This window comes from Bos grunniens, chromosome 5 (genome assembly GCF_055505025.1).
Source record: "Bos grunniens cultivar Pamir isolate PY7600 chromosome 5, Bosgru_T2T1.0, whole genome shotgun sequence".
In the NCBI taxonomy this organism is placed as follows: domain Eukaryota; kingdom Metazoa; phylum Chordata; class Mammalia; order Artiodactyla; family Bovidae; genus Bos; species Bos grunniens.
In genome coordinates this window covers 33,041,021-33,055,841 of record NC_141169.1, presented here as the reverse complement: position 1 = coordinate 33,055,841, position 14,821 = coordinate 33,041,021, and the positions used below count along the sequence as shown (strand labels likewise).

At 50.2% G+C, this 14,821-nt stretch overlaps 2 protein-coding genes across 9 annotated transcripts in view; one reads left to right on the top strand and one right to left on the bottom strand.

Annotated features, from left to right (window-relative positions):
- Positions 1 to 1,069: 1,069 nt before the first annotated feature.
- On the top strand, positions 1,070 to 6,588 carry TMEM106C (transmembrane protein 106C). 8 transcript variants are annotated; one of them, XM_086403872.1, is made up of 8 exons: positions 1,070 to 1,136; positions 1,705 to 1,916; positions 3,029 to 3,092; positions 3,596 to 3,755; positions 3,845 to 3,985; positions 4,419 to 4,468; positions 4,929 to 4,982; positions 5,845 to 6,588. In XM_086403872.1, the coding sequence occupies exons 2-8, from the start codon at positions 1,733 to 1,735 to the stop codon at positions 5,939 to 5,941; spliced, it is 750 nt and encodes a 249-aa protein (XP_086259998.1). In that variant the 5' UTR covers positions 1,070 to 1,136; positions 1,705 to 1,732; the 3' UTR covers positions 5,942 to 6,588. The 8 variants fall into 8 exon arrangements, with proteins under 8 accessions (XP_086259998.1, XP_086259999.1, XP_086259997.1 ...); XM_086403873.1 differs by having other exon boundaries at positions 1,070 to 1,140; XM_086403871.1 differs by having other exon boundaries at positions 1,070 to 1,215.
- A 5,147-nt stretch (positions 6,589 to 11,735) lies between these two features.
- Positions 11,736 to 14,821, bottom strand: part of COL2A1 (collagen type II alpha 1 chain) — a 30,163-nt gene continuing 27,077 nt past the window's right edge. The window contains exons 50-54 of the mRNA XM_086403865.1: positions 14,632 to 14,739; positions 13,981 to 14,269; positions 13,360 to 13,547; positions 12,787 to 13,029; positions 11,736 to 12,316 (exon numbers count right to left, since the gene is read on the bottom strand). Coding sequence (XP_086259991.1) covers positions 12,170 to 12,316; positions 12,787 to 13,029; positions 13,360 to 13,547; positions 13,981 to 14,269; positions 14,632 to 14,739 — 975 coding nt within the window. The 3' untranslated portion in view covers positions 11,736 to 12,169. The remainder of the gene's footprint in view (positions 12,317 to 12,786; positions 13,030 to 13,359; positions 13,548 to 13,980; positions 14,270 to 14,631; positions 14,740 to 14,821) is intronic.

Below are 14,821 nucleotides of genomic sequence, written 5' to 3'. Positions count from 1 at the left end.
CCTTACTCATGATGCTGTCGCTTAGTAATTTTCCATCCACTGACCCTCACCTGCTTCTTGGCTCTAGGTTCCCACTTGCCCTGCTGTATTGAGACTTGAGGCCAATCTCTCTGCCCCACGGCAAGACCCCGTTGGTAGCAGCAGTCCTACACCTGTCACTGCATCCCCCCTTGAATAAAGTCTGCCTAACTGTCTTCAGTGTGTCCCTCAGTTTTCTTCTTTAACATTTCTCACTCTAAGTGTTCTGTGGGCTGACTGTGACCAGCAGTTGGCAGGTGGCTAGAGAGCAGCAGGGACATCAGCCTTCCTCACAAGAGAAGGAGGCTAGAGGGGTGGAGGTGGCACGGGGCTCACAGGTCGCTATTTTCACTCCCCATTGCAGGGCACGTCCCCAGTTCAGAAGCTCTCCTCTCCCCAGCATCATCTTTATAATTTCATGTGGTTAACGTCTGCTTCAGAGAAGGAAATGGCAACCCACTCCAGTATTCTTGCCTGGAGAATCCCAGGGACAGAGGAGCGTGGTGGGCTGCTGTCTATGGGGTCGCCAGAGTCGGACACGACTGAAGCGGCTTAGCAGCAGCAGCAGCAATGTCTGCTTCTGCGGCAGGTGAAGCTCAATCAGGCAGTCTGTACAGAGAAACTCGCCCTTTAAAAAGTGTCCTCTAACCCCTCATGCGCATGGTGTGTGTGTGTGTGTGTGTGTGTGTGTGTGTGTGTGTGTCTGTCTGTCTGTCTGTCTGTCTGTCTTTAGGGCTGGGGACGCCCTGAAGCAGGTTGAGGGCAGGTTCTGTGATGCATCTTTCTACTCTCAGCATCTTCACAACTCCTGTACTCAAAGACTAGCTGAGAATGGTTTTGGCTGCCAGCGCTTTCCGCCTCCCTCCTCATCGGGAACCTTCACTGGAACCTTTCCCCGTGTTTCTGGGGGACCGCGGAGCATCTCCACTGGTCCGCCAGCTTCAAGCCCCGAGAGGCGCTGCTCCCCGCCCCGCCCCGCTCTCCTCTCTCTGCTGCCCCCTATCGGCGCCGCCAGCTGGGCTGCGAAGGGCGCACGCGCGCTCACCCCGGCGTCCCCGAGCCGGCTTGCGCACCGAGTGCATGCGCACCGAGTGCGTGCAGTTCTAAACACTCGAGAGGCAGGTAAACCCGCAGTATCCGGCGGGTGGCAGGGGGTTCCGGCCCGGAGAGGAGCTGCCGGGAGTTCGTGTCCTGCAGGTCTGGGGTCTTCGGCGTTCGCTCCCGCCTGGGCGACTCTGGTGGGCTCGGAGCGCGCTTTTTGACAAGGGGCGTGAACTGAGCCCGCCTCCTGGAGCTGGGGGCGGAAGAGAGTGGGGACTGTCTGAGGCCTGTTGTTAATTTGGGGCTTGTTGTTTGTCCGGGAAGGTTTTTTTTCTAGAAGGACACAGAGTTTGCAAGTAGCAGACAGGAGGGGTGAGCCTGGACCTTGTGGGAGCTGGGGTGCCCCGATTCCCAGGGCGATGAGGAGCTGGGCAGACAGGCGAATGCGGCCCCTGTTCCCTCAGGCCGTGTGTCGAGAGTCGGTGGTGGGTTAGGGAGCCGTGGTAGAAAATGAGGGGCCTGGTAGAAATTGTGCAGGTGTTGGGGATCACACTCGGGAGGGGAATTTGGTCATTTTTGTGTTACACTTTTCTCATAGAAATGCACAGCCAGTAACACACACTCACTTGCCTCTTTGCATCCTAGGACATGACACAAGGCGCACATCCTGGCCATGGGGTCCCGTCATTCCACCTATGCTCACCGGCCTTTCAGCAAGAGAAGGAAAGCAGATGACACTGAGGATTCTCTGGCCGAACGGGAGCAGCAGGAGGCTATTGCTCAGTTCCCCTATGTGGAATTCACCGGGCGAGATAGCATTACCTGTCTCACGTGTCAGGGGACAGGCTACATTCCAGGTGAGTCTTTGGTGATCATGGTAAAAGATGATTCCCCAAGGAGAATGCCAGGATACCCACAAAACTTCTCCTTTCTCCCAGACTGAACTTTTTTCCTTGCAGCAGTACCACGGTCACAGACCATGCCCTGAGCAGGAGCCAGCTCAGCTGGATTGATAACTTGGGCAGGTTCCCCAGCTTCTCTGGGTTTCCTGATATCTGATAGCCTTACTTTTCTTCACTTTCACTCTTCTATTTGTTGTTTTCTTGGGTTGGAACACGTGATTTGCTCTACATTCTGCAGTTTGACGTACATTTCTTCACTGCTGACACTCAGGGCCTGGCATGGCTTTGTGAGGGAGGAGGAGCAGACACCATCTTGGAAGCTTCTATTCAAGGAAGCAGATAGTGAATCATTAACAACCTAAGGTCTAAAAAAAAAAAAAAAAAATCAAGTCAGGGGAGAAAAACATGCCCAGGACTGGAGCCTGGATTGGGTACAGAATTATCTATCACTAAGTTGGCTCTCAAAAAGTCTTAGCAGTTTAGATGGAGGGTCACAGAGGTTTAAAGCTGATAAAAACCAGAGAAATCATTCAATCCAAAGCCTTCATAGTATAGATGAGGACACAGTGGCCTAGAGAGGTAATGACTTACCTAAGGCCAGGCAGCGGTTCGTAACCATGCCTCAGCTCAAGGCCATGCAGTAAAGTCCGAACAAGGTCCGAGATTTCTTCTTCTTAATATTTATTTGTTTGGTTGCTCTGGGTCTCAGTTGCGGCCTGCAGCATCTTTAATTGTGGCATGTGGAACCTCGTTCCCTGACCAGGGACAGAACCCAGGCCCCCTGCATTGGGAGCACCCAGTCTAAGTCACTGAGCCATCAGGGGAGTCCCCAGATCCTAGATTTCTCAGCTTCCATGTCAGAGCTCTGGTAGCACTGGTAGACGTCTTGCAATTTGTAGCACTCGCTACAGATTTATTTGTCTCTTGTTCGTGAGACCCAAACTGGTATCTTGGAAACAAATAATCCCGGACAAGTATATGTTGTGGCAGGCTCCTGTGTATGTGAAGGAAAGTACTGTCACACGTGGGATTTATTTTACCAAGATTGTCAATTGTTTCTTTTCTAGAGCAAGTTAATGAGTTGGTGGCTTTGATCCCTCACAGCGATCAGCGGTTGCGTCCTCAGAGAACGTGAGTCATCTGAGTCTCGCCTGTTAATGCCTACAGCCGTCCCTAGTCCTTTTTTCTGTGTATGAATGCCAGTTCGCTTTTTGAAATGGTTATCTGTTCTTGTAAAATTCCCCACTTCCTTTAATACTTTTTGCTTAAGCAAGATGTGTCTGCCCTCCTCGCAATCTGGGGAAGGAAACGTGAAGCTAGAAACACTCTGAGGGCCGAGGCTCAAGCGAAGGAGCTGAATTGGGAGGAATTGCAGAAGAGGGTGTCCTGGCAGGGGAAGAGATGTTTGTGTCCACACAGCTCCTCTCATCAGCTTCTTTTCCCAGATTGCAGACAGCATTCAGAGGGCTTTGAAAGGCTTCTCCCGCTCTACACCTTCTTGCTTGGTTTGCGATTCCTGGCCCTGTGCACTTGCTTGTTTCTCCCTTCCTCATTCCTGGTTTTGCGTTTTATCTCGACTTATTGGACCTTGGTATCTGAATCCCTGGCTTGGTTGTATGCTTTGTCATTTGCAGGAAGCAGTATGTCCTCCTCTCTATCCTGCTCTGCCTCCTGGCGTCTGGTTTGGTGGTTTTCTTCCTGTTTCCACATTCAGTCCTCGTGGATGACGATGGCATCAAAGTGGTGAAAGTCACATTTGATGAGCAGAGGTCCCTTGTCATCCTCGCCATCACGGTAAGATGAGGGCCGCCCTTCCTGGGTCGTGCACCTGCAAGTCTTGTACCCAGGACACTTACCGTGTTTACTCACTTGCACTGATGCAGGCCACCCTGAAAATTAGAAACTCCAACTTCTACTCCGTGGCGGTGACCAGCCTGTCCAGCGAGGTTCAGTACATGAACACCGTGGTTGGGTCATACACGACGACTAACATCTCCCTCATTCCGCCTCGGAGCGAGCACTTGGTATGCCTGCCTTTAGGAGCCTGGCCCCACTGGGCTGTGAAACGCCGTGGCCTCGCTCCTTTCCTCTCCCTCTCCTCATTTCTACTGGTAGGAACTAGCCAATGAGGAAGAGCTGACAAGCTCTGTAATTATGAAATATTAGGGGAGAAAATCAGCTAAGAATTAAGTGTTACGGAAGCAAGAATTTGTAGGAGAAAACAGTTCACCAACAATCAAGAAGAGGCCTTAGGATAATCTGGGGCCCATTGACCTCTCAAAAGGGAGGAGGTGGGAAGTTTTGTTAGAGGCTCATGGTCTTAGGATTAGTGACAACATGGGGGAAATATTTTATATGTGATAGAAGAATCCTCTCAGGTTCTTGGGTTGCTAGTAATAGAACTGTTCTGTGTCAAGCTTGCCTGGCCACAGACTGACTCTGGTGTCTTGTTTTCAGGTGAATTTTACTGCGAAGGCCGAGATGGGAGGACCATATTCCTATGTGTAGTAAGGACAGTGTTCTCTATATGTGTGCATTTTATGGGATGAAAGGGGTTCAGAGTTGAGCTCAATTGAGGGGAGCTGGTCCTGCCTAAAGTTTCAGCCTTTTAGCCTGTGGGTTTGCTATCTTGAGATTTTTTGGAAGGATATGGTATTTGATATGTGACTCAAGTGCTCAGATTTCTGAAAAGAGAACATTAGGCCACTAGAAACATTTCCAAACTCGAGCATTTTGTGATGGGCATTAAACACAAAACAAAACAAAAACCAAGAAGATAGTGATGTGGGAGGATGGAAAGACCCTGTGGGGACCTGGAACCAGTGAACCGGGACAGTGCTTGGGCCAGGAGGGCGGGTGTGGGGTAAGGGAAGCACCCAGATGGGGCTGAGTGCTCCTCAGTTTGACAGGGCACCTCAGCATTCCTGCTGACTCACCTGAACTGACCATCCCTCTGTTGTTTGGCAGCTTCTTCTGCACGCTACCCTATATTGGAGTGCACAACGTAGTGGTCTTCGTTCGGTATGTTGCTCATTTCCTTGTGCCCAGGGACTGGACTGGCAGGCCACGTGAGCTGGCCAGCCTTGCTCGCGAGAGCCTGTGGGACCCACAAGGCAAAGAGGATATGCTGGATGCACATTAGGCACAGTCACGGCAGAGCCTTGCTGTCCTTGAGATGCGGTGTCCAAGTCCCGGTCACCAGGCACCAGACTCAAAGGAAGCAGTTAGATACAGAATTTTCTCCATGAAACGGGGTCCAGTTGTGTGAGCGCTTTGGAATCCTCATGGGACTAGTAAAGACGGGAAAAGCTTTCTCAAGGCCTAAGCCCAGGGCATCCAGCCAGACTTACTTTCTAACCACACAAATTACCACATGTCATGGATCTGTAGGGTTATTTTTAGAACCATGACAATTAAATTTGCAAGTGACAAGAGTCTGCTGCAGACATTTGAAATATGAGGGTTTAGAGCAGGGTTTTTTAGCCTTGGCACTGTTGACATTTTGGGCCAGACAGTTCTTTGTTGTGAGGGGCCTTTCTGTGCATTGTAGGATGCTTGACAGCATCCCCGGCCCTTACCTGCGAGGGGCTTACCTCCTCCCCCGCTCAGCTGTAACAACCCCAGATGTCTAGACACTGCCAGAAGTTCCCTGTGGGGTAAAAATGTCCCCAGCTGAGAACCACTTATTTAGAAGGTCATCTCAGGGCACAGTGTCTCTGGGGATATGAAAAGATCCTCTGACTTCCTGGTTGTGTAACCATGAAGACATGCGTCTGAGACCTGTGTGTTATCGCCTGAGCTTGCAAGAATTTATTTGGGCAATCTCTCTTACTTAATTTATCTCAGAAACAGAATTAATTCTCCTCAGTTTTCTTTTCCCTAGAACTTCGGTGAAGATTTCCTACATTGGCCACGTGACCCAGAGCTCCTTGGAGACACATCACTATGTGGATTGTGGAGTAAATTCCACAGCAGTTTAGAAACTGCTCTCGGTTCTTCCATGGCAGCACCTGTCAGAAGAGACACAGCTTCTCTTCCCAGGACCTGAGCCCTGTACCTGCCCCAAGTGGTAGAACCAGAGGAGAAATTGGTTCTCTCAATCCCCAGCCACTTGGGAGGAAAAGTCCTTCCCTAGCACCAGTGACCTTTCTCAGAACCAGCAGGATCACTGCCTAGCACCTAGCCGACACCAAGCAAATAGTAGGCACTCGAAGAAGGTTTGATGAGTTTGACTGAGATCTTTTCAGCTGTTTGGGGGCAGGGGTGGTGTGATACATTGAAATCCTACCAGGGTTCTAGGTTATCAGATGATACAATGTTACAGAATTAGGGCTGTCAGTGTAGCTGCAGAAGGGCCTCCTCACAGAAGCAGCAGCAGGGAGGGAGCATTTGAATACATTGAAGAAAGCACACAACATTCAACATGTGAAAGTTTTTCATGTTTCCAAATGCCTAGGAACTTTATTTAAAAAAAGAAAAACAACTCTTTTTTTTTTTTTTTCTGTAGAAAGTTAAAATTGTTTTTACTAAGAGTCTATGTGGGGTGTAATTTACCCTCCATCCATTGGCTGGAACATGGATTGGGGAATTTGGTAAAAAAAAAAAAATAAACCCTGCTTTTGATTGATCTGTGTCTCCTCTGATTTCCTGGATGTCTCAAGTGGGCACCTCTAGGGGACCGTAGAACAGTTGCCTGCGCGGTGGATCAGCACAGGATGGGAAGGGAAGAGAAGCCCTGATGGGAAGGAAAAGCAGCCTCCTGCCAGGGAAGCCTCACTCTTGTTGGTCGGCCTCTGGTGATGACAGGCTGTGTTAGTGCTGTTTTAGTGCCCCCTGCAGGTTTGGAGAGGTAGCGCAGTAGCACCTGGGAAATGAGAAGCTGCTGCTCTGAGGAGGAATAGCAGTAGCAGTGTTAGTCGCTCAGTCGTGTCCCACTCTTTGCGACCCCATGGACCATCCCCCACCAGGCTCCTCTGTCCATGGGATTCTCCAGGCAAGAATACTGGAGTGGTTGCCATTTCCTTCTCCAGAGGATCTTCCAACCCAGGGATCGAACCTGGGTCTCCTGCTCTGCAGGCAGATTCTTTACCGTCTGAGGAGGAGTAGCTTGCTGATTAAGAGGTCGTGGTGTGAAGTTGCAAGTGTCTTGAACGTCTCCACGCTCTTGGCCACTGCAGAGCAGGCTCCAGCCCCAGGATGGCAGGGCATCTGGGGGAAGCTTGAGTAGTTGATTTCAGAGCTCCGCTAAGATAGGTTCCGGCTCCTTCACGTGCTCTGGTGCTTCAGGAAATACCTAACAGCAGTAGGTGGTGGCTGGGGGTCTGTTTTTTTTGCCCCCATTCCCGTAGCTTGATTTTCAGTATTACTGAGTCTTCAGACTGAGGCTAAATTTCCTGGCTGGCTGGCTGATTCTGACCATGACTGTGTAACCCAAAAGCTGAGTTTCCCTGTTAACCTGAATCCTTTAACGGTCTGTATGTACATGATGGTGATGACTGTTCTCTGTGTAAATGATGAAACATGATTTGTATGGAGGCACAAGTGCACCAGTTTTGAGAACATGCCCTAAATACTTGAAGATGTTCATATTGCTTCATTTTTTCTTTTTCCATTTTCCAAACAGCCTCCAGCATATTTTTCATGTGATTCTCAAAAAGCTACTCCTATTGGTACTTCAGTTTTGAGTAACATTTTGTGACTGTGTGCCTCAGTAGCATTTCTTGCACCTCAACATTGTCTTTAAATGCAGGTATAATATTCAAATGAGAGCAGTTACATTTTTAAACATAAAGGAATAAGTCTGATATGCAGATAACACCACCCTTATGGCAGAAAGTGAAGAGGAACTAAAAAGCCTCTTGATGAAAGTGAAAGAGGAGAGTGAAAAAGTTGGCCTAAAGCTCAGCATTCAGAAAACAAAGATCATAGCATCTGGTCCCATCACTTCATGGGAAGTAGATGGGGAAACAGTGGAAACTGTCAGACTTTATCTTTTTGGGCTCCAAAATCACTGCAGATGGTGACTGCAGCCATGAAATTAAAAGACACTTACTCCTTGGAAGAAAAGTTATAGCATATTGAAAAGCAGAGACATTACTTTGCCAACAAAGGTCCGACTAGTCAAGGCTATGGTTTTTCCAGTGGTCATGTATGGATGCTAGAGTTGGACTGTGCAGAAAGCTGAGCGCCGAAGAATTGATGCTTTTGAGCTGTGGTGTTGGAGAAGACTCTTGAGAGTCCCTTGGACTGCAAGGAGATCCAACCAGTCCATTCTGAAGGAGATCAGTCCTGGGTGTTCATTGGAAGGACTGATGCTAAAGCTGAAACTCCAGTACTTTGGCCACCTGATGCGAAGAGTTAACTCATTGGAAAAGACTCTGATGCTGGGAGGGATTGGGGGCAGGAGGAAAAGGGAATGACAGAGGATGAGATGGCTGGATGGCATCACCGACTCGATGGATATGAGTTTGAGTGAACTCTGGGAGTTGGTGATGGACAGGGAGGCCTGGCATGCTGTGATTCATGGGGTCGCAAAGAGTTGGACACGACTGAGCGACTGAACTGAACTGAACTGAATGACGCTATAAACTGTCATGTCTGTTTATATCCTCAGTATCCCATCCTGCACTGTAGGATGCTCTGAGTAGATGGGTCATGCTCTCTGTTAATACTTAAACAAATGCATGTAGAATTTGCTCTCAGCAACGCCAAAATAGAGGAAGTGGTTGGCTCAGCTGTCATTGCCATCACCTTTATACTGGATTGAGACTTGGGAGGAATGCATTTCTTTTTAAAATTTTGTTAAAATATAGTTGATTTACTATTTGTGTTAATTTCTGCTGTGCAGCAAAGTGATTCAGTTATACATATATATACATATATATATATATATATATATTCTTTTTCATATTCTTTCACATTATGTTTTACCACAGGATATTGACTTTAGTTCCCTGTGCTATGCCATAGAACCTTATTGTTTATCCATCCTGTATATAATTGTTTGCACCTAATCCAATTGCTCCTTCCCCCTCCTTCCCTCCTCCTTGTCAGCAGCAAGTCTGTTTTCTACGTCTGTGAGTCTTGTCTTCTGTTTTGTAAGTATGTTCTTTTGTGTTGTACGTTAGACTCCACATATAAGTGATATATGGTATTTGTCTTTGTGACTGACTTCATTTAATTTCTGGGTCCCTCCGTGTTGCTGCAAATGGCATGATTTTGTTCTTTTTTATGGCTGAGTAATATCACCATGTATTCCGTGTGAGCTATATACACACACACACACACACACAGATATATACACGCACACCTTCTTTATCCATTGATCTGTTGGTGCGCGTGTAGGTCGTTTCCATGTCTTGGCTGCTGTGAATAATGCTGCTGTGAACACAGGGGTGCATGTGTCTTTTGGAGTTACAGTTTCGTCTGGCCGTTTGCCCAGGAGTGGGATTGCTGGATCACATGGCTACTCTATTTCCATGTTTTTTGAAGAACTTGCATAATGTCTTCCATAGTGGCTATACCAATTTACATTCCCACCAACAGTGTAGGAGGGTTCCCTTTGCTCCACACCCTCTTCCACATTGATTATTTGTAGACTTGTTGATTAATGGTGGCCATTCTGACCACTGTGAGGTGGTACCTCTTTGTAGTTTTGATTTATATTTCTCTAATATGATGTTTAGTACCTTTTCATGTGTTTATTGGCCACATGTATGTCTTCTTTGGAGAAGTGTCTATTTAGGTCTTTTGCCTATTTTTCCAGTTGGGTTGTTTTTTGTTGTTATTTAATTGTATGAGCTGTTTGTGTATTTTGGAACTTAAGCCCTTGTCAGTTTCATCATTTGCAAGTATTTTCTCTCAGTCCATAAGTTGTCTTTTTGTTTTGTTTATGGTTTCCTTTGCTATGCAAACGCTTATAGGTTTGATTAGGTCCCAAACCACAAGAACACTATTTACAATTATATGCCAACAATACCAGGTCCCTTACAGGCTACAGTATACCTCCACTATCTGTTCTGCAACACTAGTTACCCCAAAGTAGGATCCCTGAGACCTCTAAGTCAACTGTCCTGCTAGGGTTTCTAGCCCCAGATGTGAAACAAATTGTTGAAAGAATCAGTCTGTTTGTAAAAGTTCTACATGAATCTAGGGGTCCTAAATATTTCTCTGGGCAAAAATAATCCTAATTCTTTGCCTTTTAAAGTAAGACTCTTCACCACCTCGAGTTTCATTCTGTTTCTTCTCTTCTTTAGAAGAGGAAACTATTTTAGAAGTCTGTCTGTGATGAACCCTGGCTCTTGAGTAAGTCTTCACTGGAGTCAGTCTCCTGGGTTCCACGCAGTGCCAAAAACTAAAGCCCTTTGAAGCTGGACACTTTGTTAGAGATGAGGAAGCTCCAGAAAGGGACAGTAACCTGACTGAGGACTACAGCTAGTCAGCCAGGTCTGTCCACCCAGTCCTGCTGGGGTCAAAATGTTATCAGAGGTTATTGTGCCTGGAGAGACCTGCCTTTCCTGGGGGCATCAGGGGTCATGGGAATCGGTGGCAAGCCTCTGGCCCCGTTTAAGACAAGGCGGCGGTTATACTGCATTGCAGCACTGCCACCCAGGGTGGCTTTGATCTGACCACAGATGCAGGGCTTTCTGTCCTGCTGCTTCTCTCCCCTTCTGGGCCATTCATCAGTTACCTATGCAGCAGTTGCCGTTTTATCTAGGTTTTAACTGGGTCCCCGGGAAATGGGTGGGCTGCGAGAGATCAGCTTGATATCCTGGTGCACATGGGACTCCTCTTACCAGGGTCTGAGCTGATGGTCGGATCTACTGAGCCATTGTAGAGTAAGTAGCCACTCCACCATGGCCAGTGAAGTGAGCCAAGGGGCGGGATGGGCTTTGAGTGTGGCTGACAGGTTGGAACCAAACTCAACTATCAGCTCCACCTGTGGTCTGAGGAAGTTTTCATAAGCACCTGTGCACCTCTCCACACTGCCCCCATTAGCTCTTTTGGTATTTAGAAGTGTTATTTAAATTATGAGAGAGCTCTTCTAATTCTGTTTGTATTGTACTCTTTTAGTTTGTCATCCACCAGCCCCCTCTAGTGGAAAAGGTGTCCACTTCATTTTTTGCCCCACATACACAAATCTGAAAAGCAAGAAGTGGAAGGCTGTCCATTCATAAGCCCACAGTTAAGACATCTGTGGAAGCTTCAAGTGCCAGCCCAGGAAGTGAAGAATAGGGGCCAGGAAAAAGGAATAAGGGGTGAGAGTTTAGCCCTAACACTTCTCTTTGAACTAAAGTCTTAGGGAAAGACAGATAAGTAGGTCAGCAAGATTGTCTGATTATGTGCACTTATCATGGGCCTCTGTGGATTTACTCCTCTCCCCACATCGTGCACCCCCTCCTCCCATGGAGCATCTCTGATCTCTCCCCAGTAGCAGGATGCAGCCCGTCCCCCACAATCCCCATCTGAGCTCAGAGCGCATCTCTCCTCTTGCACTAATCTGCCCTGGAGGTGTGCCTGGGTTTATGCTCAAGAACAACACCCCCCCACCTCCGCCTCGGGCCTCCCTTCCCAAACCTTGGGTCTCTGTTTCTTGTTCACCCCTGGGCTCCACTCGGTGCCAGGGGCTACAAAAAGGCAAGTTTGTGTGAGGTGGCTAGACCAGGCAGTGTGGCTTCAGTCAAGAGAAGGCCTGAGGACAGCCGTTTTGTCCTGCCCACAGAATCCAGGACTCGTGGAAAATAAAGAATAAAGCACAAAGCACAAGCCAGTATGTACTTTCCAATAATTTTTTTGTTTTTAATATCAATTGACGTTTTAAAAAATACAGAGGTGTTTGACACAGAATAGCACCATTGTGTAGGACACACACAGTCCCTGCGCCCGGCACCTGCAGGGGCCTCTTGCCTGGGCTGGGGGGTAGTCACTCAGGGGGCGTTTGACTCACTCCAGTTAGTTTCCTGTCTCTGCCTTGACCCAAAGGTCTTACAGGAAGACAATAAATAAATAGAACACCGAGATTTGATTTTGCAGTCTGCCCAGTTCAGGTCTCTTAGAGAGGGGAGCAAAGTCCGAACTGTGAGAGGGTGGGATGAATGGGCGTCAGGTCAGGTCAGCCATTCAGTGCAGAGTCCTAGAGTGACTGGGATTGGAAAGTACTTGGGTCCTTTGGGTTTGCAATGGATTGTGTTGGTTCTGGGTTCGGGTTTTTACAAGAAGCAGACAGGCCCTATGTCCACACCGAATTCCTGCTCGGGCCCTCCTATGTCCATGGGTGCAATGTCAATGATGGGCAGACGGGAGGTCTTCTGTGACCGGTACTCGATCATAGTCTTGCCCCACTTACCGGTGTGTTTCTAGGGGAGAGCAAGAGGAGAGTCAGTGGATGCCTTGTGATCAGGAAAGCCAAGCATCACAGAACACCAAGCGCAGAACACCCTGGGGGGCTCTAGTTCTCTTTTGGATTGACCTCCACCTCGACTCCAGACTCTAGTTCTCAGCAGCAGGGCCTCCCCCGCCCCCCACCCTTCTCCTTCCCATCCCCTACATGAGCACCCCACCTGCAAGGGCAGAGGCCCCCACACTATGCATGACTGTTCCTACAAGTCACTGGACACACTGAGCCGAGGGAGGGGAGGAGACAGAACCGACAAGCTCCCCTCCCCCAGCTGTCGCTGGTGTGTCGTCCCTGCACAGCTCCTTACACGTGTGCCCCTTTAGGACCATGACCCCGCTGTGGGCCAGCCCTCAGCCTGCTCCAGCCTGAGCCCTGAGCCCCAGGAAGGTCTCTCTCTCTCTCTTTGGTGGCCCAGCCTGCCGAACTCACCGTGCAGCCATCCTTCAGAACGGTATATGTGAACCTGCTGTTGCCCTCAGCCCGGATCTCCACGTCGTTGGAGCCCTGGATGAGCAGAGCCTTCTTGAGGTTGCCAGCAGCTTCGTCCAGGTAGGCAATGCTGTTCTTGCAGTGGTAGGTGATGTTCTGAGAGCCCTCGGTGGACAGCAGGCGCAGGAAGGTCATCTGGACGTTGGCGGTGTTGGGAGCCAGGTTGTCATCTCCATAGCTGAACTGTGAGGATGCAGAGCAGCGGCATGAGGCCCGGGGATGGGGGCTGACAGTGGACGGGGGAGGAGCAGCTGATGGTGGTTGGGGAGGGGTCACTGGGAAGACATTTCTGCTTCCAGGAAGTGGATGGAGCAGGCCTCCGAGGACCTCTTCCTCCACCTCCACCTCTAAATGAGGGGGAAAAAATCCTATCTCTCCTCCCTCCTTCCTCTTAAGCCCCCTCCCTCACCCAGAACTGGTGGGAATGTGAGCAAGGTGCTGAAAACTCCCCAGAAGAAAGCAGAGGGAGGTTCTGAGGCGCCGCCCATGGCCTAGAGCAAGCGGGGGACTCACGTGGAAGCCACCGTTGATGGTTTCTCCAAACCAGATGTGTTTCTTGTCCTTGCTCTTGCTGCTCCACCAGTTCTTCTTGGGGACGCTGGCTGGGTTGGGGTAGACGCAGGTCTCGCCAGTCTCCATGTTGCAGAAAACCTTCATGGCATCCAGGGTGCAGCCCTGGTTGGGGTCGATCCAGTAGTCTCCTGCAGCGGGGAGGCAACACCCCATCGGGGCTCAGACAGGCACAGACCCACGCCCCCGAGAGGGCCAGGCCTGCCTGGAGTGACTGACAGGCCTATAGGGACACCCAGCGGGAGAGGAGCAGGGTGTGAGGGCCACATGCAGCCAAAGGGAGGGGAGAAGGAGGGAGCGGGCGAGGGGAACATCCAGGCTAAACAGGGGTGCGAGCAGAAGAGCAGGCTTCGGGCCAGCCTGTGCATGGAACTTGAGCCTGACGTCACTTCCGCCGTGTGGTCACGGCAGGACAGGGCCAAGGCTGCAGTTTCTCTGCTGTGAGATGTGGGGTGCAGGGGGACACCCATGCTAGACCCTTCCAGGTCGGACTCTGCTCCTGTGTTCTGAGCGGGGCTGGGCCCAGGGGGCTGACTGCCTGCTCTCTGTGGTGGGGGTCCTCACCGCTCTTCCACTCAGGGTGGCAGAGTTTCAGGTCTCGGCAGGTGCGAGCTGGGTTCTTGCGGGAGCCCTCGGGGCTGCGGAGGCTCTCGATCTGGTTGTTGAGGGACTTGAGTGTGGCGTCCACCTCGGCATCATGCTGTCTCAGGTTGCCGGCTGCCTCGTCGGCCCGCATGTACTGCAGAGGATCGGGGCCCTTCTCTCTCTGGCCAAGGCCAGCAAAGGCGGACATGTCGATGCCAGGGCCGGGGGGGCCAGGAGGGCCAGGGGGTCCAGGGTTTCCAGGAGGACCCTGCAGCAGGAAACAGAGAAATCAGCCAGGAATGACAGGGATGCCGCCCTTCCTGTGTCCATCCGCACCTTCTAGAATGTACCATCAATAGAATGTCTTTTTCCCAGTCCCATGAGGTTGGGAATGTGGGTGTACGTGCAATGGGACAGGACCAAGAAAACCACAGAATGCGCCTTATTCTTTCATTAGCCCCTCTCTTCGGTTTCCCGTGGACCCTCTGAACCTCTGGGGGCTCCCAGGATAAAGGGTGCTGTCACATTAGCTGCAGGCGGACACCCCGAAAGAAGCCCCTAGCGTCAGAAAGCTCCAGCCTCCCGGTGCTGGAAAGGCCCCACGCAGCAGGCCGGGGTCTGCACACTCACAGCAGGGCCAGTCTCGCCGGAACGTCCACGGGGCCCAGGAGGTCCAATGGGGCCAGGGATTCCGTTAGCACCATCTTTGCCAGAGGGACCGACGGGACCAGGAGGACCCTGCAGGCCAGGAGAGAGGCAGGCGGTGAGGAAAGAGCATCAGCAAAGGGAAGGTTGGGGAGGAGCTGGTGTTGGGGAGGGG

Coding starts and splice junctions, on each gene's coding strand:
- TMEM106C (XM_086403869.1), top strand. CDS start 1,733: ATGGGGTCCCGTCATTCCACCTATGCTCACCGGCCTTTCAGCAAGAGA. Junction 1,917..3,028: donor GGGGACAGGCTACATTCCAG/GTGAGTCTTTGG, acceptor TTTCTTTTCTAG/AGCAAGTTAATGAGTTGGTG. Junction 4,469..4,928: donor GGACCATATTCCTATGTGTA/GTAAGGACAGTG, acceptor GTTGTTTGGCAG/CTTCTTCTGCACGCTACCCT.